This window comes from Oculina patagonica, chromosome 1, assembly GCF_052425735.1.
Source record: "Oculina patagonica isolate OP01 chromosome 1, crgOcupat, whole genome shotgun sequence".
Taxonomy (NCBI): Eukaryota; Metazoa; Cnidaria; class Anthozoa; order Scleractinia; family Oculinidae; genus Oculina; species Oculina patagonica.
In genome coordinates, this window is record NC_135758.1 from 48696992 (window position 1) to 48722827 (window position 25836).

Here is a 25836-nt window from a genome sequence, read left to right on the forward strand (position 1 = left end):
TCACTATTTCAGTTTTATTGCTGCTGCTATTCAGTTTTAAAGTTTACAGTTTTAAAGTGAAACAGAATCTGTTGTCATCTTGAAGTCTATTGAGTACATGTATATAAGTGGATTCCAGGCATGCCACTGTTGTTTTTTTTGCTGGTGTATCTCAGTTAACATCACTTGTCTTTCTTTTCAGAAGCAATTCCATTGTGAAGCTCACGGACATCCTTTTCAAAAATGTCAAATAACAGTGTTCCATCTTCATCAAACCATGAAGCCACTGATCTGAAACAATACACAGAGACAGTATTTATTCACTACAAATTGAGACCTATATGAATGATTATGATTGATATATCACCCCTTTAATACTGTACCAAGAATGAAAAAAAAAAAAAAAAATAGGTCTTATGCATGTTATGTAAGTTGCCTTGTTTACATTCAATTCCTTTCCAACTTATTGCACTGTCCCACCCTTTCCGTATGGATTTCTATTCATAATAATTTATAACAATAATAATAACAATAATAATAATAGTAATAATAATGCGCATTTGATTACTTTAATCATATAATATTTTTTTAAGTTTCAAAGACATGTTTCGACAGAGCATCTGTATCTTCAGTTGAAAGGTTTACAAAGCACAGTGAGTTGAATAATAAGTAGAAAAAATGCTAATTAAGACAAGTAGTAACAACAGAACGTGAAAATGTGTGAATTAGAAGGATAATTTTAGATTTACATGGTGTAATTGCTGATTGAGGCAAGGTAGTTCCTTTTGAATATGGATAGCCTCCTTTATCTTAAGTTGAAAGCTGGTAGAGGCGTGATCTAAAATATGAAAGCAATCTGTTGAACACAAGGAGCGACAGCGTTCAGAATTCTGAAGGTGTTTGAAAATGTGGGAGGCCTTATCACTGGCTAAGTGCTCACGCACGCGTGTGGCAAAATGTCGGGTGGTTTCGCCGACATAACAGGCATTACAGCCCGCACATGCAAACTTGTAAACCACACACGAACGGAGACCGCCAGGGATAGGGTCTTTCACTCCAAAAAGATTACCGATCTTAAAAGAAGAAAAACTAGTTTGATATCTAAATCATTACAATAGCGCTTAATTAAGTGTCTAATCTTTTTCTGAGTGACGACAGAAAAATAGCCTACGTACGGCAGCTTAAAGTAAAATGTGGGCAAAGTAGTAGGGAGGGAGCCCCGGGGACAATGGTTGCTATGGATACCAGTGATGTAACGGTTAACTACTTTTTCAATTAAATGGGCAGGGAAAAGGTTCTTTTTTAGAATTTCAGTAAGCTTGGTTACATGTATGTCCTCGTGTAACCCCAACCAGGTGTTATTGATCTTGTAGGCCCGGTCGACAAGAGTTCTAATGAGACCTACTTTGTACGAGTACGAGGTGAAGCTAAAATAATTAGTTAATAGCCCAGTAAAGGTTTTCTTGCGGTAAACTCTAGTAAGGAAAGAATTAGGGTCATTATTATCGATAAGAACATCAAGAAAGGGTAATTGGCGATTAAGTTCTTTTTCCATGGTAAACCTTATGTTAGGGTGCCTAGAGTTAATGTAGTTAAAAAATACAACAGCATCGTGCTCCGAGTGAAATAAACAAAAAGTGTCGTCAACATACCTACGATAAAATAAAATTTCAGACCCTTGAAAATTTTCCAACCATAGTTTTTCATGATGCCCCATAAAAAGATTTGCTAATACGGGAGCAAGGGGAGACCCCATGGCCACGCCGTCAATTTGGTCATAGAAAGAGCCGTTAAATAAAAAATGAGTTTGGGCAGTGGCTACAGTGAAGAGGCTTCTAAGTTCAGTTTTACTTAACTTAAGGTCGGGATTGCCCTTGGAAATGTAATTGACCGCCAGGTCAATACACTCCTCAAGAGGTATGTTAGTAAAGAGACTTTCTACATCAAAAGAAACCATAAATTTACCACACATAGATAAAGATTGAATGTCCTGTACAAAAGTAAAAGTGTCAGTAGCACAGTGTTCAGTTGGAATGTGCGGCGCCAAAAGATTGCATAAATATTTGGCCAGGTTATAATTGTATGTTCCAATAGAAGACACGATGGGGCGAAATGGCGGAGTGGAGTTAGGTCCACGATCCTTGTGCATTTTGGGGAGGCCATAAATTCTTGCTGGCTGAGAGCCTTTGGGATAGATGTTCTCGTACACTTCGCTAGCAAGGTGACCATCTTTCTTCAATTTTCGGAGAAGTCGCTGCAGTCTACCTTCTCTCAGTAAAGTTGGATCTTCCTTGATGGGCCGGAATTTGGTAGTGTCATTGATGATTTTAAGGATACCTTCGTCGTAATCTGTTCGGTCTAAGACGACCACACCATTCTCTTTGACTGGTTTTAGAATGACAATGTTTTTGTTCTTCTTCAGCTCCTTAAGAACTCTGAGTTTCTTCAGGTCGGCAGTCGTTGGACGATATGAAGAGACATAGGAATGGGCTAAATGGGAAAGGTCTGCAACAAGTTTTCCTGCTTGCTTGGTGTCCCTCAAGTTCTTTGCCATGGTGTGATTGATAAGCTCAAAGCATGTGAAGACATCTGACTCATTTATTTTTGGTGGACGGATGGAATGTGTTAATCCAAATTTAAGAATGTCGAGTTGTTCTGATGTGAGACTGTGGGAGGAAATGTTAGTGACAGTCTCATTGGAACTAAACGGAAGAGACGTGTTGCGTGTGAGATTTTTGAGTTTCTTCTGGTGTGTCTTGATAAATTGAGCGGTTGCTTTCGTAACATTGTGATGTAATGTGCGTTTGAGAATGTAGAAATCTACACTGTTCAGAATACTTTGAACACGATTACTTAGCTGGTCTCTTGCGTGGATCAATTTCCGATGTTCCCTTGAACGTTTAGCGATGGCACTTCTCAAAAGCTGCTTTCGGATGGTAATAGTGTCGTGTCGACTTGTGTTAGGAAGATTGAAGCTGAGAAACTTGGGAAAAACATTAAAGGACTGACAGTTGCGTAGGAAGTTTAAATCCAACTCAGCTTTGCGAGACTTGATCGAGATCTTTTCAAGTTTTCGTAGATCAGCAATGTTGATGTGATCATACTTTTCTGCTATGTCGTTAATGATGTTTCCAAAAGGTCTTGAGAACAGCAGACACGTAAAGATTTTAAGAAAAACGACAATTTTTTTAAGTTTCAAAGACATGTTTCGACAGAGCATCTGTCATCTTCAGTTGAAAGGTTTACAAAGCACAGTGAGTTGAATAATAAGTAGAAAAAATGCTAATTAAGACAAGTAGTAACAACAGAACGTGAAAATGTGTGAATTAGAAGGATAATTTTAGATTTACATGGTGTAATTGCTGATTGAGGCAAAATTCAAGTTTTCGTAGATCAGCAATGTTGATGTGATCATACTTTTCTGCTATGTCATTAATGATGTTTCCAAAAGGTCTTGAGAACAGCAGACACGTAAAGATTTTAAGAAAAACGACAATTTTTTTAAGTTTCAAAGACATGTTTCGACAGAGCATCTGTTTCGACAGAGCATCTTTGCCTCAATCAGCAATTACACCATGTAAATCTAAAATTATCCTTCTAATTCACACATTTTCACGTTCTGTTGTTACTACTTGTCTTAATTAGCATTTTTTCTACTTATTATTCAACTCACTGTGCTTTGTAAACCTTTCAACTGAAGATGACAGATGCTCTGTCGAAACATGTCTTTGAAACTTAAAAAAATTGTCGTTTTTCTTAAAATCTTTACGTGTCTGCTGTTCTCAAGACCTTTTGGAATCATATAATAATAATAATAATAATAATAATAATAATAATAAAAATAATAATAATAATAATAAAAATAATAATAATAACAATAACAATAACAATAATAAAGGCTTTATTTACAATACTTCCACTAGGTGGCTCTTCGCTTGTGAATTCTTAAAATATAAAAAGCTACCTAAACTATAAAATTCAAGATGTGACTAAATAATCAATGAAATCTATTATTTGTTTTTCTAGGCAGTATCTTGCATTCAATCTGTTAAACAGTTTCTCTGAGAACATACTTTTTCATACTCTGCTCTCGTTCCTTCTTAGTGATGCCATCTTTATATGTGACAGTCAGAGTGTAGTACTGATCATAGCGCTTCAGCGTCGAATGCAAACTCCAGTAACTGTCAGGACCCTGTGGAAATGTAATTAAATTAGTCCTAAGTGTGAGCTCTTGATGGGTGTTTGCTCAAACTTCAATTAAAGGTATTTTCTGATGTGTCCAATGGGATGACATGATTTTGTAGACAAATTGGCAACCCTCCAAGTTGCAACCATATTAGTTGCTATGGTGACTACAATTTAGGAGCTTACGACTCAATTGTTGAACAAGTCGCCAGCACTGGGACTACAGAGCTTGATCATACTATCATCTGAACTGAAACTACTTAAAACATTATGGATTAACTTTGAAAAATTAGTTGCTATTTAAACCTATGGGGACTGAAATGTTAATGCAAAGAACCAAACCAAAGAAAAAATAATATTATAAGTTGAGCTTGGGAGCACAAGGGTTACTACCTTTGCAATTACTTGGCAGGATTAGTCTTTTTGTAGGCAATACACAAATATATCACAAGCGACACTATTTCAGATGACTTACATGCGTTAACCATTGAAACTGAAGATGGTTTAAGACTTTCATTAAATAGATTCCCATTTAAACACTTTAAAATCTAATAAACTCACCACTCCTGCCTCATCTTTCTGTACAGCGAACATGATGTAATTTTTCTCAACAAAGGTGGTAAAGATTGTCAACACAGTCATCAAAGCAAAGTATCTTTTTTACAGTCAAGAAAATCATTCAAAAATGTTGACTAAGATAAAGATATGTAGGATCTACTTTATCATCTGCAGTGATACAAAGGTGTTTAAAAACAGGAAGACAAGAAAATGTTACTTCATATGTATTGTTCTATATTTTTGCTTTTTTCGTAGAGCATTTTTACATAAAGCTCAGGGTCACAGGAGATTATAACAAATTATAACAAGATTAGCAAATTATAACAAGATTTATGTCTAGGATTGTCATATCTGGTTGTCAGGAATCAAATTAACTATCTTAGTAAGAACCTTAACTGTTTTAGTAAAGATAGCTGAGGTTAAAACCCACATTCTTAATCTGTTATTATTTATACACATGTACTTACTGTAAGTCCAGTCTGCTTATCAGTCAGTCACTCAGCACCTTCATGCTTCATGTCACACTGCACTTAATCATGATATTAAACTATATATACTTATTTACAAAATACGATATATTTTTGAGTGGATACGACAGAACACATGTAATAAGGACAGGTCGTGACACTGGAAAAGGGTAAAGGTAGTCATATATCAAAGCAGCAAGGGCAAAGCAGCAAGATAACGTACAGATAGCCAAGCGAATATCAGTAACTTTAAAATCTTCTACATAGCCAAAGCCATCAGTTAGTACCTGCAACATGATAACATCAAATCATTTAAATTAAAAACTAGTGAAGTAAGATAAGACTACATTGAATTGACAATAACAAGAGCAGCAATCCCTTGTACAGTTGTCCCCTTGTATGTGCTATACACACAGGATTTCTGTGAGCAATCATGAACGTTTATAGTGGTCATGCACTTAGCTTTATATCTTTTCGAGATAGCTACATGTAGTTTACAGGCATGCCACTGAAACTGAGGTATCAATGCAATATGTGAAACACAAGCCGCAAGAGTACTTTCAGTTTAATTTGATTTTTATTCACATTTTATTTCTTATCTTTTCCGCTTCTGATTTTTTCTGAGTTCTCCTTATTCTGCTTGATATAGCAGAATTCTACCAGCAGAATACCAGCTTTTAAGAAAAAATTAATGATAAGAGTTTTGCACAACGTTTCAACATCACCATGTCATGTCATGGTGATATCTAAACATTGTGCAAAAGTCTTATCGCTTGTATTTATTCTTAAATGCTTGACCAAATTTAATCTCAAAAGAATGCCTGCTGCCCAAAGAAATGAATTATGCTTGAAATTCTGCCAGCAGAATTTATCCAAGCCTATGGCTCACAGCAAACTTGGGCTCATAATCCTAATGTTAATAAGTAATGGCAACATTTATTTGCACTTATAAAATAGTTGATAGGGAGTTATTCAAAACAGTGGCCCATAAAATAGCTATGAGCCCAATGTTGTCCCCAGAGGCCAGGATCCTTTTGGTCAGCACCAAGAATATTTGAGACCTCTGGGCTAGACTGAAAGACTGCCAAAAGAACCGCCAAATCTGATTGACTGTTGAAAACGTGTTAATTTCATCCCACAATTAAACCAGAAACAGGATTTCCTGGTTCCGGGTTTTGAATTACCCAGAGTCATTGCGTGTCACAACCGCTGGTCAAGGAGATTGCAGGCTCTGAAAACGAGATTGTTGTGAGCCATTTAAGCAGGGTTTTACATACAGAGAAGCAAGGGGGATACTCCACAGAAAACTGTATGGGGTGTGCTGTTGTGTGAGATATGACCTATGCATAATGATAGAAAAGATATATACCAGATGCTGAATTTGTAAACTCATGCCCATAAAAATCTCTACAGCAGCACAAACACCTAATGAAGATCTACATTTACTGAATTGAAGCTGAAGTGGGTAAAATATTGATTTTTTTTTTTTTACGGGGAGGAATATAAGCTTACAATAGCTGAGCTGCTTGTCTTGTATTTTTATTGACCACAAATAAGATTAAGTTCTTGAGTGATGAAACAAAAACAACTTCCCCTTGACAGCTAACCAGACGATTTCTTAACGAGCACAGGAATGGCTGTTAAATATAAGTTCAAAGTTAGAATAAACCATTACCTTCTTTGCCGCATCATCGAGGGAATTCTTGACCGCATTGCAGTCCCATTTATCAATCTTGACTGGCTCATCAGAATCGATGGCCCACTGCTTGCGATATGGAGAAAAAAAAGACCAAAAAGTAACCTAACAGTCCTTTAGAATAAAAATTTAATCATCAAAAGTCTACTTTGAAGTTCAAACCTTTTCTAAAATTCCTGATTTTCCACTCTTTTTCTTTGACCCGCCAGACGCCATGTTGGTTCTTTTGTACAGTCATCAATAGCTTGGCCGAGGAAACCTGGGCTGGATAGGTCAGCGGAAACCCTTTTCAGTGGTATTCCTTCCGGCGAAACACGAAGTGGACAGACGCTGAAAATATCGAGGAAAAAGACCCTTTCTAAGGGACTCATTTAAAAAAAAAACTTTATAGAATCAAAATGGTGAAAAAGAAAGGACAAAAGAACGCCCAGAGTAAGAAAAAACTGGATCTGGCGGCCGCGGTGGAGGCAGCGGAACTGGGAGAAGAAGAAAGCGATCTCTCAAAGTTGAACCTGGACTCAGAAGATTCTCTCGCCGCCTCTGCGGCTCAGACGGAAAATGGAAGCATGAATGATGATGAAACTGCTACAGGAAACGAAAAAGAAGAAGAAGACGCTCTTGTGATGAATTATAACCCGCCTGAAGAGGGTCCTGTAACGCAGGAAACAGGTAAAAAAAAAACTTAACTTTATTAACTTACATACACGTGACCACAAGGCATTGCCGGCTTTTCTATCATATGGTGCAATCAGCCAAACATTATACAGAAATCATAATTTAAATCATTTTAGGACAACTGGAAATAGTTTTTTTTAGTGTATTGCTTGGTCATTAAAGAATTTCACAATTATGAACTAAGGTGGCTCACAATGATTTATGACTTTCCTGTCTCTAGCCATCTAATAAGAGCATGCAAAAACAGAAGCTTACAACCAATCTTTGTATCAGTTAGGCCGCTCATGTGGATGAAAAACATTTTAATTTTTTCCCCGTGGTTTGCGGGAAAAAATTATAGACAAATGTATGGAAAATTAAAAACGTAACTGAATGCTTTCTAGCCCCGCTTCTTCCTTCAAACTTGGTGGGTCTTGGTGAATAAAAGCTTTTGCCTAGTATTTTAACTTTACAATTCATAAGTAGTCCAGAATTCAATTTTTGTAAATGATATTTGCCATCGGATTCCTATACAAACACTGTAATGTCAACCCGCTTTGCCTACTCGTCAAGATGGCGTCGGAAACCGTGATAAGGCTATTATTAGTAGCCTAAAAGGTCGAATGTAGGGTATTTTGGAACCCTTTCGAGGTTGCCATGGCAACAATTTGACATCACAGGGGCTTTAATTTGTGTATTCTTAAAACTTACATAGTTTTGTACTAAAAGTTATTCTTTAACAGTATTGAGCTGCATAGAATGCTTATATAGGAATGTCTAAATCATTATGATCGAGCCACCATAAAGTAATTACACTTGTTGCTCTCAATTTCTACCAGGGTATCAGAGTGCTATGGTTTGTGAGCTGTTTGCAAAAAATAAATTCTTGTTTTTTTTTTTTTTACATAATGTTATTGCTATATCCCGGGTATAGTATAACCTTTTCTTACAAATCATGTCCAATGTTTTCAGAGGATACAGCGGATATGCAGCAGCTTAGCAAAAAAGAGAAAAGGAAACTTAAAAAGAAGGTACTGGCCATGTTTTATTGTTGATGATGTTCACTTTTGAATTTGTCAATTTGCTGACATTCTAGCTGTTGTTTTTGCTTTCAACTTTGTTTATTTAAAAGATAGAGCATGTTTTGTCATCTTAGGTTTAGAATAGAACCAAAATATTGATATCTTTAAAAATCGAGTTTCTTGTTAGGTAATAATGTTTAAACAAGATGTTTTTCAGCCAAGGGTGGTTTTCCTTCTCTTTCTGCATTTCCTATCACAATTTTGTTACATGTAGTACCGGTAAGTCTTAAAATTACAGTGGTACCTACCATTAGTGGACACCCTACCTAAAAGAAAGATCTGGTGTCTACTTTGAACAGGTCTCTGCTAGTGGGAAGTTAAAAATGTAGTGTTTGTATGTGACTGGGGCCATAACTGAGTGTCCACTTACCAGAGGTGTCTGTTGGCAGAGGTTTCACTGTACTGTAAATTATGACATCATGGCTTTTCCTTTCCTTTTAACTACAGGCAAAATTTGAAAGTGAAACGCAAGAAGTAGCAGGATCTCAATTTTCTGTATCACAACAAGAATCCTCTGCAAAAACTGCTGTTCTGGAAAATGCCCTAGATATCAAGGTAATATTTAATGTAACTGGTGAATTACAACATTTTCAAATGTTACTTGTGCCATTCTTGTAAATTGCCTTACTTTTATTTAGCAAATGTCACCTTCTATAATCTAGTTTATCTCATGAAAATGGTTAATTTTTTGTAGCATTAATTTTGTTGTGATTTTTATACTTGTATCATTATTTTTAATTATAGGTAGAGAAGTTCAGCATCTCTGCCCGTGGTAAAGATCTTTTTGTGAATGCAAATCTTAACATCACTGCTGGCCGGCGGTATGGTTTAGTGGGACCAAATGGGTAAGAAATATGGTAATTTTTATAATAACACAGTGCCACCCCTATGCTTACTGAAAAATTGTAATAATTATTGTTATTTTTATTAATAAAATGCAATTTGTTATTATTTCTTATAGCATGGGCAAAACAACTCTTCTTACACATATTGCAGCCAGAAAACTTGCCATTCCACCAAACATTGATGTCCTTCTTTGTGAACAAGGTATTAATTTAACAATTGTCTGCTATCTCAAGACAAAGAGAGTTGAATACAGAACTATACATTTGTGTCTACAGTTGACTCCTGGTAACTCGAACCTTCAAGGGAAATTGAAAATGGTTTGAGTTATCGGGAGTTCGAGTTACTGAGAGTTGAAAACAAATGACCGGAAATAAGGAAAAAAATGGTGTTTACTGATTTTCAATTCATACAATGTATACAAGTGTACATTTAAACAAATTTAATAAGAGTCTAGAGAAGCCAAAAGGAATAGGAACAATATATTTCTAAATCAATGTATAAACCAGAACGTAACGTAACGTAAAACAAAGCAAATCAGCTGCGAACGTTGCAGGTTTCAAAGAGAACAACACTATAGGCTACTGCTGCAGAGTTTATGCGATTTATTTTTTCGAAAAACGGTCAGTTAATTCGTCCTGACAATAATCCTTTAATTAATTAATAATAATATAATTTACAAGGCAAAAAAGGTTATAAAATTTTAAAAAGGAACCGAACGTTTTCGACTTGTTGTCATCATCAGGGTGATGATGATGACAACAAGTCGAAAACGTTTGGTTCCTTTTTAAAATTTTATAACCTTTTTTGCCTTGTAAATAATATTTTCACCTTTTAGCGAACATTATGACAATAAAATATTCTTCGTCAACATTCAGAAATTACTAAATAAATTTTAATGACTTTTTACTCGAGTCAAAGCTCTAAATAGCGATTTATTGAACTGAGGGACAAGGAAGTTCCACTCTGCTTCAGTTCCGATCACTTATTCTTTAAAGATGTGACTAGTAGTTGTCAGTTGTATGTAATGTTGTATTGTATCATGTATCGTATAGTGGCGCTCGTATCGAGTTACATATCATATTGCAAAAAATGTATCATTGCAGCCCTATTATTCCCCCAGTCCTTCAATATTTTAACATAATATGATTTATAAAAGATAATTTCTTCAGTGCTGCATGGTGATTTCACAACACATGTGGAGGGGGACAGGGAGGTAGGAGCCCAGGAGATTAGGGGAAGGAAAGGGGGGGGAAGGGGGATTCCCAAGGTGGTGGGAACATGTACAATGCATAAGCAAGAAAAAACAGTAATAAGAGTGTCTTATGATTGGGATGGAGTGATGATCAGGTTGTATTCATCAGATGTGGAGGCCAGTGAAGCACCTGCTTTTGATGTGGTGTTAAAGGCAGACACAAAAAGACTGCAGCTACTGGAAGAGGTAAGCGTCAACAAATGGCATGTGCTCTACTGCACACTCTTGTATAAAATGTGATACACATTCTGTTTATTTACCCCAGGAGGCACGCCTTGTTGCTTTAAGTGAAAATGGAGATGAAGCTGCAACAGAGAAACTAAAGGAGGTAAAGTTTAACGTCAATTGCCCAAAAGTTTGTTCTGTGTCTTTTTATAGACAAGATTTGTTGCTTACATGTACCTGTGTTACATAATGTACTCCAGGTGTACGTAGAATTAGAGGCTATTGGTGCAGCTTCTGCAGAATCAAGAGTGCGCAGGATCTTGGCAGTAAGTTGCATTTTGATTAAATTGTATTTTTTCTGTCAGTTATTCCTTTTCCTATCTATTCTAAGTGATGTAAATAGGTGTGCATAATTGTGTTAGTAAACTCCCAAAACACTTAATTTTTTAATAAAGCAAGTTTTCACTAGACATCAAATGTTGTAATCATCTAGATTACAATGCCATTTTTGCTTGATCAGCAGCAATGACTTTAATCACCACACTGCTGACTTCACTCTGTTGTGCACAAAGCATTTTTTTGTAATGTTGTCTGTGTACTATAATTCTATATTTTTTTATTTTTTTATGACACAAATACAATTATTGCTAATTGTTATTGTTGTATCCAGGGTCTGGGATTTACAAAAGAAATGCAACAGAGACCTGTCAATCATTTTTCTGGAGGATGGAGGATGAGAGTTTCTCTTGCAAGGTATTAATTAATTCAGTCTTCTCTTCCAAGGTAATGGGGATAAAAAATATTTTCTTGTTGCTAATCAGCCCTGTTCTAGCCTCACATATTAGTCTGGTGCAGCATATGAGATAAAAATATTAAAAAGCATTGTTCTTGAAAAAATGCCGCCCCGAATAAGCATCGCAACCAAAACACTAAAGATTTAACCCCTTCACTGCCGACCCCTCCGTACCGCTAAGTGCCAAGGCGTACATGCATAATTAATGAGGCAACACAGCAGAGCCGAATGAAAGCATAAATAACTCTTAAATAATTGCATAAACATAACGACAAGGAGACATGGTTATAAAACTGTATTGAAACATTTGCTGCAAGCTAATTTCAACATGATTACCTCCATATTCGATGCAAAAATCAGAATTTTCAACATTTTACAGCTTTCGAAAGCCTTCCACGATCGCTCGATCTTCTGCATATATTTTTCCATAACGCTTTCACCAGCGGATTATTTTTCTGCTTCCCAAGTTCTCCACTTAACATCTTTTTTCCATTCGGCATTTAAATATCTCATATGTGCGCTGATATGACACGTCTAACAAATAATTTATTCGGCCACGATGAAGAAAACAAGATGGCGGACAGATTACAGTCATGAATTTCAAAAAAACCGAGAGGTAAGCTTTTGGAGACTGATGACGAGTAGTTACCAGGCTACCAGAAGTCTTTCTGGGTCACATCTGCTGAGGGCTTTTGAGTTCAGTGTGCCGGGGTTTCAACTGTGGTCTTTATTTTCTTGACGTACTCAGTACGTCATATAGGCACATGAAGTACAGAAATCATGACGTACTCAGTACGTCATAGAGGCAGTGAAGGGGTTAAAGAGCGCCATGGCACTCAGTAGAGTAAATTTATTTATTTATTTACTTATTTATACAACTTTATTACAAAATAGAAAAATAATGCAATTAAGGGTGTCAGCAGGGAGGAACCTAATCCACATGTAGAGCTGACACCCTAAAGAACGGCAAGCTATTGTTAAAATATAAGCATAATATAATAGTTTAGTTGACACTTAATTTCTAGAAACTTGTTTAACACATATGCTTCAGTGGAGAAAATTTAACACATGCATTTCACTAGAGAAAGGCCCTAAAATGTAAAAGAGTAACATGTCTTGTTAAGGACACAATGAAAGGGTAATAGCATGCTTGAACTCATGACTTTGCAATCTCAAAGTTTCTTCTTGTGTGTTAAACATTAGACCACCACACCTCCACCTTCTTATAAATCCAATAATAGGAAATAACAATGAGTGGTAATGAACTATGCTATGGTATTCATTTTCTGCAAAGTACATTAAGTTGAGCTCTCACATAAATAATGGAAGTTGTACAGTCACATGAAAAGAAAAATCATGGTGCATACTCCCATAGCTTGATAGAATAGCATTGTATTATTCAGTAATGTCACAGAGGTTTTGGGCTAACACTACAATCTTTAAAAGATTCTGTACTTCTTGCTTTAAAACTGATGGTATTATTAAATATCCTATCCACAGTTTTGTGCTGTCATTATTTTACTGTTCTTAACTTTTACTTGCTTGTCTATTGTCAGAGCTCTGTTTATGGAACCAACACTGCTTATGCTTGATGAACCTACAAACCATTTGGATTTAAATGCTGTCATTTGGTTGGATAAGTAAGTTTTTTTAATGCTGTGAAATGCAATTTAACAAATTAAAAGTTAACAACAAAGAGTAGCTGGTACTTTTGGTCAGTGGTATACATACAAAGCATGCAGGCTCAGTGTACTTCGTCATTATTCTAGCATGTTTAAGCATGACGGTCTCCAGAGCATTGGATCAGAGTTTTTAGCAATTTTCAGCACAGCTTAGGTCCAATCAACAACTTCTCTCCCCACCCCCTCCCCTTCCACTTCCCCACTGTAACCTCGGTGTGACAGATGCCTGGATGACACTGTGGGGGGGGGGTGGGGAGGGGAGCTCATGGCTGGGTTGCAGGGAATGCTAGTCATGTAAGCGTTTTACTTTCTAGGGGTCAGCTGACCACAGTGGAGGCCCCTGGATATCCCAGGCACCTATCTTCCATTCAGCATGATGCAGTTGTTAACTTTGGATATCATAATAATTACGGACCCTCCTTATTTATAAAATGCTATTGTTCTTTTTCTGCAATATGTATCCATGATTGCAGCCATGAACCAAAACACCAGTGTGGAAGAGACTGAAATCGAAATTGATTTATTCTTAATTCCTTCTTTTGTTAAAGCTTGGTTTTGAAAATTCTGGATTTTCTTACATTGTCTGTAAATAATTTCTCATCAGCTATCTTCAAAACTGGAAAAAGACACTGCTAGTCGTATCTCACGATCAGTACTTTCTGGACAGCGTTTGTACTGATATCATTCATTTAGGTATGCAAACTAAGGCATAAATGGATGAATTGTTGGTAATATATTAAAAATCCATTTACTGTATCATGCATGCACATAAGTGTAATGTTCTTGTCTGTCAAAGCACATGGGGTGCATGCATTTATACGTTTGTAATGATCACGCCTGCTGGCCACTAGGACTAACATTACAATAAGCTTTAAAGTTGTTTTGTCGACTCCCTGGATTCAAATTAATTGTTCTTGCTGAGTTTAGTGTTATTTTGTCACTGGATTAAAAATTGTTTTTGTCGCCCAGGAGTATCATCTAGTATTTTGTCTAGTGTGATCATCAGAGTGTGGGTAGTCCTGACATTTGGGCAAATTGAGTGGAAGTCATTATCAGAATCAAGCAAAAAAGTTTTTGTCAGTTTAACAACTTTGGCAACTAGACCAACAGTAGAAAAACAAGTTTTGAAATTATTTTTTATCACTCTGTGTAAAATGTTTTCTGGTGGATTTAAGTTTCCTTTCCCTGTCAGTGGGATCAAGTTTGTTGCTGGAATATTCTGAGTTGTTTTGTTCCTGGGTATATTTCTTTGTTTCCAACTGGAGCTGTTTGTGATTGGTTGATAAGTCTAATGGCCACAGTTGAAGCCGTTACACTGTAACACTTTTTTTTTTTTTAAATTTGTACAGATCAACAAAAGCTTTACTACTACAGAGGAAATTATGGTTAGTGATTACACAATTTCAGACAATAAAAACAAAGATGTTTTTTTTGAACAATGTTCCAGAAGATTAGCCCTTCCCCCTCCACAGAAGGTTTCTTTGTTTGAACATCCCCCCCCCCACACACACACATACACATCCCTCTAGAAATTCAAGGTTAGCTCTGAAGACCCCCTACCCCCCCTCAGAATTTCCAATCACCTTCCATGCGGTCGGTATGGATATTTTCGTGAAGTGCATACATGCATTCTTTTCAACAAATCTGTGTATGGAAACAGAATATTCACAACTGGAAATTGATTGAAATCCTTTTTTTTTCAGAACAGTTCAAGAAAATGTATGTACAGAAAGTCAAAGAACAGGAGAAGGCTTACAATAAACAGGTACATTATTAAGCCTGGTCAGTACATATACCTGGGAGTCTGTTCAGGATTTTCTATGTTATTTGCCGGCCGGGAGGTCCGTATTGGGAAAAAGCGGCCTCGGGCCGGGCTCAAGACCGAGGGTACAGTTTTTCCCAATACGGACCGACCTAGGCCGGCAAATAACGTTTTTATTTTTTTCTACTTTAATTTATTTGGAAAAGTAACCAAGGAAAAATGTGTCGCAAAATCTTTGTTTGTATACGCGAGGATTTGATTTGATTTGATTTGAGTCCGACTCGATCGACGAGCAAGAGTGAAGAATACTGTTTGCTATTTAATTCGGAATAAATAGCTTCACTTAAAATGAACCGTACTAAAAAAAGGTTCAGCATATTTAATTTACACTGCAGAGAATCAAGGAAAGCAAATGAAGTCATAAATATTGAACGAATATACCGCAAAACTTAACACATTTAAATCGATTTCAGTCGGCTTCCCGAACAATTCTCGATAAATGTTTTGAAACGACTTGAAATAATCTTTGCTCGCAGGGTGTTAAGCCTATTTCTCTGACTCAAAAATCCTCTTTGACTCGAAAACAGTATTTTAAGCTATTCACACTTGTATTTAACAAATTAATAATCCCTGCACTTTTCCCAGCAGAATTTTATTCTGATAAACAGTGCCAAGCTGAATGAAATGCGTAGTGTCTACTTACGGCACAATATTGTGATAATTAAATTGTCCGTTTTTAATCAAAGAATCTCATTTCCTTGAATGATGACAAATAGTTTCTGTTTTAGCAAAACTTGACAGATAAACATGGCAATTAAACTCATAGATAGAGTCTAAAAACCGCGGTGAAGTTTACCGCAATGGCGTGAAAATCATTGCAAAATGCACAAACAACACGGGCAAACTACAACTCAATTTTGCTGAGAAATAAATAAATACTCGCCTTTTGAAGAACTTTGAGGCCTTTAATTCCACTGCTTTTCTAGTCCTTTCAAATTTACAACAGTTGGTGAACAGTTATTTCGATTTTGGAGAGCAAAACTTTCATGTGTTTGTTCGTCTCACTGCAAACTGATTTCGATTTCGCGCGGGACTGCATCCCGTTCCGTTGACCGCGGTCAAGATCGGAAAATTCCGCCCGCTCCCGGAACCAATCAGATTGCAGGATTCGGTTCATCTTGCCCGCTCACGCGCTGAAAAAAAAATAAAATGACATCTTTTCTCTTTCATCTGATGCAGCAAAAGCAGCTCAAGGATCTTAAGGCCTCTGGTTCATCTAAAAAACAAGCGGTGAGACATGTATTTTTACCTTTCTCTTAATTTTTTTTTCTTACAATTGTTACATAGATGGTTTTTAGAAGTCAGTTTCAGTTGCATTACTCCATTAGAGCTGGGCTATAATAATAGTGATAATGATGATGACGATGATTATTATTCGATGCACAATTAGAAGATTCTCTATGCTCAGTAGGCACAGTTGTTTTTTTAACTGTGGTGGCTGGAACAGATGAGAACTATTGATCTGTACAAGATTATATAGTTAACAAAATAAAATATTAACTTTAAAGGAGGAAAAAACAAAGGCAGTCCAAGGACGAAAAAACAAAAAAGGAGGCAAGAAAGGAGACATGGAAGAGGTAAGAGATGTGTTAATGGACTTGTGTGTGTTTAACAATCACAAGGGAGCAGTTTGACACAGTTAACCTGTTGTTAAGTGTAAAACATAGAGGGAAAAGGTAAAAGTGTAAAATTCAATTCATAGAGTAATTCTTCACCTTCACTGAGTGCATTAGACTTATGATTCATCAGTGAGAGAGTTCAAAGCTGGCTATTTCTCTGATGTATGTTCTCATGCAACCAGGTGTCTAAATGAAGGTTTGGTGAAGTCTGATACTACTGTAGTTAGTATCCCACCCAGGGAGGGAGTATTATTTCCCTACTGCAGGTGATTAATGTTAGAAGAAACTGGAACAGACCCTTGATTTACTTTTGCAAGCACAGAGCTTTGATTCACTCACAGTTGATTAATTTGTGTTCAGGATGATCTGGAAGTAGTAGAACTTATCAAGAAACCCAAGGAGTATGTGGTCAAATTCTCTTTTCCACTGCCGCCACCACTTAATCCACCTATCCTGGGATTAAAATGTAAGTCATTTTGTTAAAGTGATATTTCTGAATGATATCGCAGCAGGAAATGGAAAATATAGGAACAACATTTTAAAAACAAAGTTAACAAACATATTGAATACTTTGAACCCACATAGAACAGTATAAATTTCCTTCCTCAAATAAATTTTTCACATCAAAGAATTTTTCCAGACAAAAACAGGTTTTCAGTGCTTTAATGTGACTTTAAACATTGTTATTTATTTAGCTATATAATTATTGTCCCTGAAGAGAGAACAGTTATTACATGTTTTGGCCTTGTTTTGGCAATACAGCCAGTGACATAAGTGCAACTGTTTCTTGTAACTTCCCCATAGCTTTGTTAGATATTGTTACATAACTGGATGTTGTGGTGATTCATGACCACTGCAATGCTCTTAAGTGCCACTGTCAGAGAAAGTGTTCCAGGTGATGAAAGTCGGGTCAACCGATTTTGATGAAACTTGCTGCAGAAGTTGGCCTTGATGAGATATTCCAAAAGCCATTTGGGTTTGCTTTTCTGACTTTTACTTTAAAAGTTCTGGGGGTGGTCCCAAATGGAGGCTCCAGATCATCAAAAATCTTGTATTTGAAGGGGTAAGTTTGAACTTGTATAAAACGAAAACCATTTAACTTATTGACTAACTATTTGTATGCTGTTTTTCTACTATAAAGGCTCTTTTATATGATATGTGTTGTTTTGGCATAGAGGGTTCTGGTAGTGTGGGGTCCGGCACTAATATTGACTAAATTTTGATGAAAAAACACTACTCAAAATTGCCCAATTTTAGATGTTCATAATTTTTAACTGCCTTAGTGTATAAAAAAGATACTTACATCAGGAGTTACCCCAATGTTAGTAAAATGAAAATCAACTGAGAAAAATTTGGGCCATGCAAGTTTTTAGTGCTTCAAAGACCCATTTTGAAGTACACCATCACCTAATTTGCATAATGTCAACACCAATAGTTTAACACGCAAACTCAATATATTTATATTTAAACACTTCAATTTGCCCTAGATATTTATACAATAAGTATTGTGGTTGGGTTTACACTACTGTAGACTTTTGAATTGCCTAAGAATTAGAAAATTCAGTACTGACAAAATCAATCTAACTTGTGCTATTAAAAAGTTAAAATGCATACAATAAAGCAAGTCAGTAATAAGTATTCCTGGAGAGTGTACAATACTAATACATAACGTTCTTCCAAAAAATCTTTGCTTACTTTACCAACTTACCTAAAAAAGTATATAAATATAAACCGTTGGAAGCCAAACTTCCATCTTTCTCAAAATCCTGCGACTGCAATCAGTTCATGGACAAATCGTATTTTCTGATAATCGGCTCCTCCTACATTTCTTTACATGCATCTATGTGAATAGTCTCTGTTATAACGAATAAGCTTTCTATATTCGCTCAGTTCTTTGTCGTTTTTGCTGTCTTGGCATTTAGGGTTGTTTATCCGCCATTTTGGATGTGGTGGCGGGAGAACTGGGTCGAGAGAAGCCTGACTGAAACGAGTACACGCGACCTCCAGCAATTTGATATCTTTGTTTTCCTGTTCGAAAATCTATATTGTCAAATAAAACGTCAATAAAACAATTAAATATGCCTTTGCCATCTTGGCAAATATACAGATTTTCATATTTTAATCAGCCTGATATTTTAATTCCTTGCCCAAAATAAAATAAAAGACCTACAAAATGTTGTCTGGCTATTGTTAGTGAACATTTGACCAACTTCTGTAGACGGTGAGGCCACTTTTACCAACAGTTGTTCCCTAAAGCGTGCAACAATTATGTTAATACTAAAACTCGCTATGCTTAAGGAAGAGGCAGTGTCTGCCTGAAAACTGAGTATGAGGGTGGGGGTTCGGTGAATTTTAATGGCAGGAGGCTATCTTCAAATCCTCCTGCATCTTCCACCCCCTTATTCACTTTTTTTATTGACTATTCAATATGCGTGCATACGTCTTGTGCCCCGTGCCTCTTCACCTGTATAAAGACTAGTGGCCTTCCCCCTCTTTGCACATCAACCCTTTTTATGATCAAATTACGGAACGTTGGCTGCGCAAACCTGTCTTCATTTTTGTGCATTCTCTAGGGTATTTGTGTCATATATTTTAAGACCGAAGGGGAAGGAACTATCGCTTTATGTACAGTTATAACCCCGGGGGGGGGGGGGACTCGCATATGAAAGTGACGGGGATGCTCGTTGTCTAGCTTAGGGGTATCTTTTAGGGGTCAACAAAAGGTTGAGCCACTCCCAGATTGGTCTCTTTTAGGGGTTCTTTTTAAAATTGCCGACGAGCATCCCGGTCCGTTTCATATAGGAGTCCCCCCCGGAGTTATATTGTTATAACACTGATTTCTGTATCTATAACTTTCTTTTAAGTCGCTCATTTACACTGGCACTGGCAGAATTTAACTAGCTCAAACACTGCGGTAATAAATGGAGCTTTACGAGTGGCTGGGCCATCAACGTCCACTCCAAATGAATCACACATAGCTTTAAGGGTACATAACTTAAACTTTCGTAACGCATGGTCAAGTTTGTTAGCCACGAAAAGTTCACAAAGATTAATTTTTTCGTACATCAGAGGATGTTGAAGATGAATTTGTTTCTGTGCTTCTTCTATCAAATCCTGAAGAAGTTCTTCCCTTTCGATCGCTGCATCTTCACAGGCAGTGTCTTCCTCGCTTACTTCTTGACCTTTTTGTAACGCCGCCAGTCGGGAAAAATACCCTTTGATAGTTTGAACTTCAAGCCACTCGGATCTCGCGAACTTTCTCTTCAGATCCTCTGCGACGTCATCTGGCTTTGCTTTTAGTTTGCTTTTGGTGCCTTCATTAAACACACGTGTGAGGTTTTCCTTTATTTCCCCTGAAATTCGTACAGGAGGCTTCTGCTTCTTTAGAGCCCATCCCTGGCAAGCATGCTCGTCTGTTGTAGCATCACAGTGATAGTGACTGTCACCAATCTTCTGACTTTTTCCATTGATAGAGGTTGTTGTAGCGGCCCACTGTCTTCGTACGGTGTCGTAAACAGATTCATTCTCGGGAAGCATGACGTGGCATCCAATATCCATATGCTCATCAGCATCTTCAAGAGTGCTAAAAGTCAAAATGCATGAAGGCTCCAAACAGGAATATGTACTTGTGAGATCACTCTTACAAGCTTTGGACTTTCATATACATCCGCAGTTCATATATGAATCATTGCATATACATTACATCATTTCACTCCTCTCGCGGGAAAATATGAACTCACAATTGACCTCGCTCCCAATGTGTGGCTTCAATAGCTCAGTTGGTAGAGCATCGCACCAGTATCGCGGAGGTCACGGGTTCGAGTCCCGTTGAAGCCCTGAATTTTTTTTTCAGGCTTCTTTATTCCAATTGCTTAAAAATTGGAAATTCACTGCGACGATCATTTATCACTTTCATATACATCCGCAGTTCATATATGAATCATTTCATATACATTACATCATTTCACTCCTCTCGCGGGAAAATATGAACTCACAATTGACCTCGCTCCCAATGTGTGGCTTCAATAGCTCAGTTGGTAGAGCATCTCACCGGTATCGCGGAGGTCACGGGTTCGAATCCCGTTGAAGCCCTGAATTTTTTTTCAGGCTTCTTTATTCCAATTGCTTAAAAATTGGAAATTCACTGCGACGATCATTTATCACTTTCATATACATCCGCAGTTCATATATGAATTATTTCATATACATTACATCATTTCACTCCTCTCGCGGGAAAATATGAACTCACAATTGACCTCGCTCCCAATGTGTGGCTTCAATAGCTCAGTTGGTAGAGCATCGCACCGGTATCGCGGAGGTCACGGGTTCGAATCCCGTTGAAGCCCTGAATTTTTTTTTTCAGGCTTCTTTATTCCAATTGCTTAAAAATTGGAAATTCACTGCGACGATCATTTATCACTTTCATATACATCCGCAGTTCATATATGAATCATTTCATATACATTACATCAAGCTTTGGACTTTGTTTTGCCCTTTTTTTGCTTCGGCCTAGTAACTTCGTGGCTCCACTCCCCTGCCCTCTCTAGCCCAGAAACATCCTGTTTACTTTGAAAGTCTTCAATCATCATGCCCTCGCCAACGCCGTATGCCTGCCAGACTCGTATACCATCTTGGCTATAAGAGAAGTCATAATATTTAGTAATGCCCGTGATCTTGTTGTTTTTAACGGCCTTTGACACTTTAGTTTTGTCGATTTTGCAAACTGCCACCCGAGTGCCTGCAATACCTGGTGGAGATTCTAATCCTTTTTTCACATCTTCTGCCGTTTGTACGTCATTGTTTTCTGCTACGTAATTTCTCAGACGCTGCTTGAATGGCGCGATTTTGCGGTCACAGAGATCCTTTCCTGCTTGAGGATCCGAAAAATCGTAACGTATGACCTCTACACCTGTTCGCTTGCTTGAAGAGTTAATAGTTGTCAAAAGAGAGGTGCTATGGTAGCAGCCCGCATTGTCACTGCGTAACACAGCTTTTGTCCTTCACGGTGACAAGGACTTATTCGATTATACATGTCACGGAAAACCAATCTTGCTTGCAATCATCAAAGGCAGCCACATATGTATGAATCACATGCTCGCCGTTGCCTTCAGCTTGGCAGTCAGGGTGACCTGAATTGTGAATCACGGCAGAAAAATGCCAACTCAGGCCACGTTTCGCGAACCATTGAGATTGGCTTTCTCTAAATTTCATGGGTAGTAGCTTCATCGCCCAGTCGTTTATGACAATAATTGTTTTCTCGTCAAGTTGGCTTAATGCATCTTGCTTTGCTTGGTCTTGATGGAATGCCCTAAGCAGATGAGTTTTCCAGGCCTCAATGTCGCTAACCGCATGTTCAAACTCCCACTTTGCCCTTTCTTGCTGGTCTTTTGTAAGTTCTAACTCTTTTCTCTCAAGTTTCTTTTGTATATCTTTCAGAACGTTCTTTATGTTATGGCAGTCTGAGCATGACATGTCATGGCTGTGGTCACAAGGAGAGGCAAATTCCGCTTTCTTTGGATCTGATAATGCAAAAACTGTGCAGTGGTCAGCACAACATTCCCCTCGTCCCAAGTGACTCTTGAATTCACCTTTGAGATATTGTCTGCCTGCAGTTAGAGCTAATTTTAATTCTTCATTTTATTTCTATTTTTGTTATATGTTTTAGTTGTATAGTTTGTTTTGTTTTTATTGTTACCTTCAGATTTTAGCACTTAGTTTCATTTGTTTATGTTACTTGATCACAAAATTGCAACCGAAACCAGGAAGTTGAAATCGACATTCCAGAAATCATTTTCATTAGATACAATGATTAAATCTATGACGAAAGTCAAACATAAGTTAAACTAGTTTGAGATCTTTCAAATCCCAATTTTTAAGGATTTATGGATTCCTTAATTACAATCTTCGAAGCCGGGCAGTCAACTGTAACACGCGCGTGACTAAAATGACCTTTGGTGTCACGAAACGAACAAAACCGTACTTTTAATTTTCATTGAGAGGTTTAAAGTTAAAAGCGAATCTGGAAATAATGTGTAGTGTAGCAATGTCATGCGTAAATGTTTCTTATAATGGTTCTGTCCATTGATGGTTGTCGTGTTTGAAAGCAATCTGTCATCACACTTGCTACCATGTTTGTCTCGTTTACTGTACATTACATTAAACATGCAAACAAAGTGGATTTGCATATTGCAGATTAGCTCAGATTTAATCTTAAAAAAGTTATTTTTCAAGTCTTTTTTTGTTTCTGATTTTTTGTTTGTTTGTTTTATTTTGTTCTGTGCTTGTTTGCTTTGTAGAGGGCTATTTCGTGTTGCACAACCGGCGTAATTTGAAAATTTATCATACGAATTTATATTATTCCTGTAACATGATATTTAAAGCCTGCATGTAACACTCGACAGTCAACGCATGACCACATGCAGCAAAAACATATTTGCAACTCAAACTTTGTTTATTTTTGCCACGAATTGCAGTAATTGCATGATTATTTTAATACCTTACCGCTACTTTTCGATGTGGGACGTCCTCTACTCCCTGAAGCGCCGGAACCTCCGTACTCTTTGAGCCACGAGCTCATGTCACGCTTACAGTGTTGTAATGGAACCATAGAGCTGTCGTGGGCAGCCCATTCTACAGCACCGCAGGGATCTTCCTCCCCCTCCAAACGAGCAAAATGCCATTGTACTATTCTGTGACTAATCGTTCAGGCTGGATAAAATAATTTTCAACAAGTTGTTTTTCTCTGGGGAGAAGACTGGGAACCGCTTATGACCCAGTTCTCTTCTTTACACGTCCAAGATGGAAGTCAGACTGAAATTTGTTTTTGTCAAATTTTATATCAATGTGATTTTAAACCAGTTTAATATTTGATAATCCGGTTCTGTCTTTCACATGTAACAAAATCCATGAAAAGGACACGCGTTTTACCAGGTAAGAAAACACGGACATGGTTTCAGCTTAAAGTATAATGATAATATAAATATAACGATTTGAGCTGCCGTGCAACGAGAAGTCAGTCGAAAAATATCTATAGAAGACCACTTCTGGCAAAAAGGTACTGATAGAACTACTCAACTGCTTCAAAAAGCAATTCACAATTGAATCGGAGTGAAATGGAATGCTGTTAATAAATACTAGACAAAAAGATTTATTGTATACATTTTAAACTTTTTTAGTTGCAGTTTACATTAGTTTTGTCAGTACTGAATTTTCTAATTCTTTGGCAATTCAAATGTCTACGGTAGTGTTCACTCAACAAAATTACTCATTGTACAGATTTCCAAGGAAAATATGCCACACCAAGGAAAACTGAAGTGTTTAAATGTAAATATATTGAGTTTGAGTGTTAAACTATTGGTGTTGACATTATGCAAATTAGGTGATGGTGTACTTCAAAATGGGTCTTTGAAGCACTAAAAACTTGCATGGCCCAAATTTTTCACAGTTGATTTTCATTCTACTAACATTGGGGTAACTCCTGATATAAGTATCTATTATATACACTAAGGCAGTTAAAAATTATGAACATTTAAAATTTGGCAATTTTGAGTAGTGGTTTTTTCATCAAAATTTAGTCAATATTAGTGCTGGACCCCACACTGCCAGAACCCTCTATGCCAAAACGACACATTTCATATGAAAGAGCCCTTATAGTAGAAAAATAGCATACAGATAGTTAGTCAATAAGTTAAATGGTTTTCGCTTTATACAAGTTCAAACTTACCCCTTCAAATACAAGATTTTTGATGATCTGGAGCCTCCATTTGGGACCACCCCCAGAACTTTTAAAGTAAAAGTCAGAAAAGCAAACCCAAATGGCTTTTGGAATATCTCATCAAGGCCAACTTCTGCAGCAAGTTTCATCAAAATCGGTTGACCCGACTTTCATCACCTGGAACACTTTCTCTGACAGTGGCACTTAAGTGCCATTTGTTTAACACATGTTCTGTATTGTTCCACAGCTGTGTCGTTTGGCTATCCAAACCAACCTAAGCTATTTACTGATCTGGATTTTGGAATTGACATGAAGTCAAGAAGTAAGGAAACAACTTCCTGAAAATTTCCTGGTTATGCATTAACCATGAATACAGAATATATTATTACAGGGGCTTTGCTGCATGTGGGAGAGAAGTTATGCAGCAGCATTGCAGTTACTTTATACTGGCCTCCTCCCCCCCCCCCCCCTTCCCCCAAGAGAGGCAAGGTTGCCTAATGACTCTGGATCAAGTCGTCTGGGTTCAAACCCTGGCTGGGCTTATTGCATTGTGTTCTTGAGCGAGACACTTTATTCTTGCATTGCCTCTCTCCATCCAGGTGCGTACCAACCAATTTAATGCTGCATGGTAATCTTACCTTCTTCTCACTCCCCTTCCCTTTTATCAATATAACGTGGCCAGGGGTAAATTTCCGTGTGCTGTGGCATGAGATCAGTGATAATCACAGCACCTAAATCGAGGTTTTGTTTCAAATCACTTCTCGATGACTGTGATGCTGTAAAACATCTCTGTGAAGATCAAACTTTAACTTTCTTTATAATATTGTTAGTTTTGTGTCGCTACAGAATTTTTTAATTCTCTCCAAGTCAAAATTCTAACTTATGACTTTTTTGTCACATTATGAGCTAACTCTTTTTTTGTATTTCTCTCGTAGTTGCTGTTGTTGGTAATAATGGAGTGGGCAAAAGTACATTCTTAAAGCTTTTGATTGGTGAACTTGAACCGGTGAGGAGTTCATTAATGGCACACTTTTCATATTTCTTATCTTAATGTGGGACGTGCCGCACTGGCCTAATTGGTTAGACTCTAGATCGAGCAGTCCAGGTTCGTGCCCAGGCCAAGTGTTGTTTTGTGTTCTTGGGCAAAAGGACTACTCTCACAGTGCCTCTCCACTCAGGAAACACTGCGGGTAACCCTGCAATGGACTAGCATCCCATCCAGGGTGGAGTAGAAATACTCCTATTCATTTCATGCTACAGAAACAAGGGTTAGGAACTGACTGTAATATGGACTTTACCTGGTCACATGTGGCTTTTCTTGA

At 37.3% G+C, this 25836-nt stretch overlaps 2 protein-coding genes and 1 pseudogene across 3 annotated transcripts in view; 1 reads left to right on the plus strand and 2 right to left on the minus strand.

The window, feature by feature from the left end:
• On the minus strand, positions 1–7174 carry LOC144635930 (signal peptidase complex subunit 2-like). Of its 2 annotated transcripts, none has more exons than XM_078495064.1 (6): positions 7048–7174; positions 6865–6951; positions 5316–5476; positions 4726–4819; positions 4053–4171; positions 1–270 (listed from the first exon to the last, which is right to left on the minus strand). In XM_078495064.1, the coding sequence occupies exons 1-6, from the start codon at positions 7099–7101 to the stop codon at positions 162–164; spliced, it is 624 nt and encodes a 207-aa protein (XP_078351190.1). In that variant the 5' UTR covers positions 7102–7174; the 3' UTR covers positions 1–161. The 2 variants fall into 2 exon arrangements, with proteins under 2 accessions (XP_078351190.1, XP_078351182.1); XM_078495056.1 differs by having other exon boundaries at positions 6865–6954; positions 7048–7140.
• Positions 7168–25836, plus strand: part of LOC144635921 (ATP-binding cassette sub-family F member 1-like) — a 21823-nt gene continuing 3154 nt past the window's right edge. The window contains exons 1-18 of the mRNA XM_078495044.1: positions 7168–7554; positions 8512–8570; positions 9069–9176; positions 9366–9466; positions 9583–9668; positions 10829–10905; positions 10985–11047; positions 11145–11210; positions 11555–11637; positions 13234–13317; positions 13964–14052; positions 14709–14744; positions 15063–15124; positions 16361–16411; positions 16690–16758; positions 17161–17266; positions 24762–24836; positions 25450–25520. Of these exons, the coding sequence (XP_078351170.1) occupies positions 7284–7554; positions 8512–8570; positions 9069–9176; positions 9366–9466; positions 9583–9668; positions 10829–10905; positions 10985–11047; positions 11145–11210; positions 11555–11637; positions 13234–13317; positions 13964–14052; positions 14709–14744; positions 15063–15124; positions 16361–16411; positions 16690–16758; positions 17161–17266; positions 24762–24836; positions 25450–25520 (1557 nt within the window). The 5' untranslated portion in view covers positions 7168–7283. The remainder of the gene's footprint in view (positions 7555–8511; positions 8571–9068; positions 9177–9365; positions 9467–9582; positions 9669–10828; positions 10906–10984; positions 11048–11144; positions 11211–11554; positions 11638–13233; positions 13318–13963; positions 14053–14708; positions 14745–15062; positions 15125–16360; positions 16412–16689; positions 16759–17160; positions 17267–24761; positions 24837–25449; positions 25521–25836) is intronic.
• LOC144647594 (uncharacterized) lies at positions 19669–22606 on the minus strand (annotated as a pseudogene).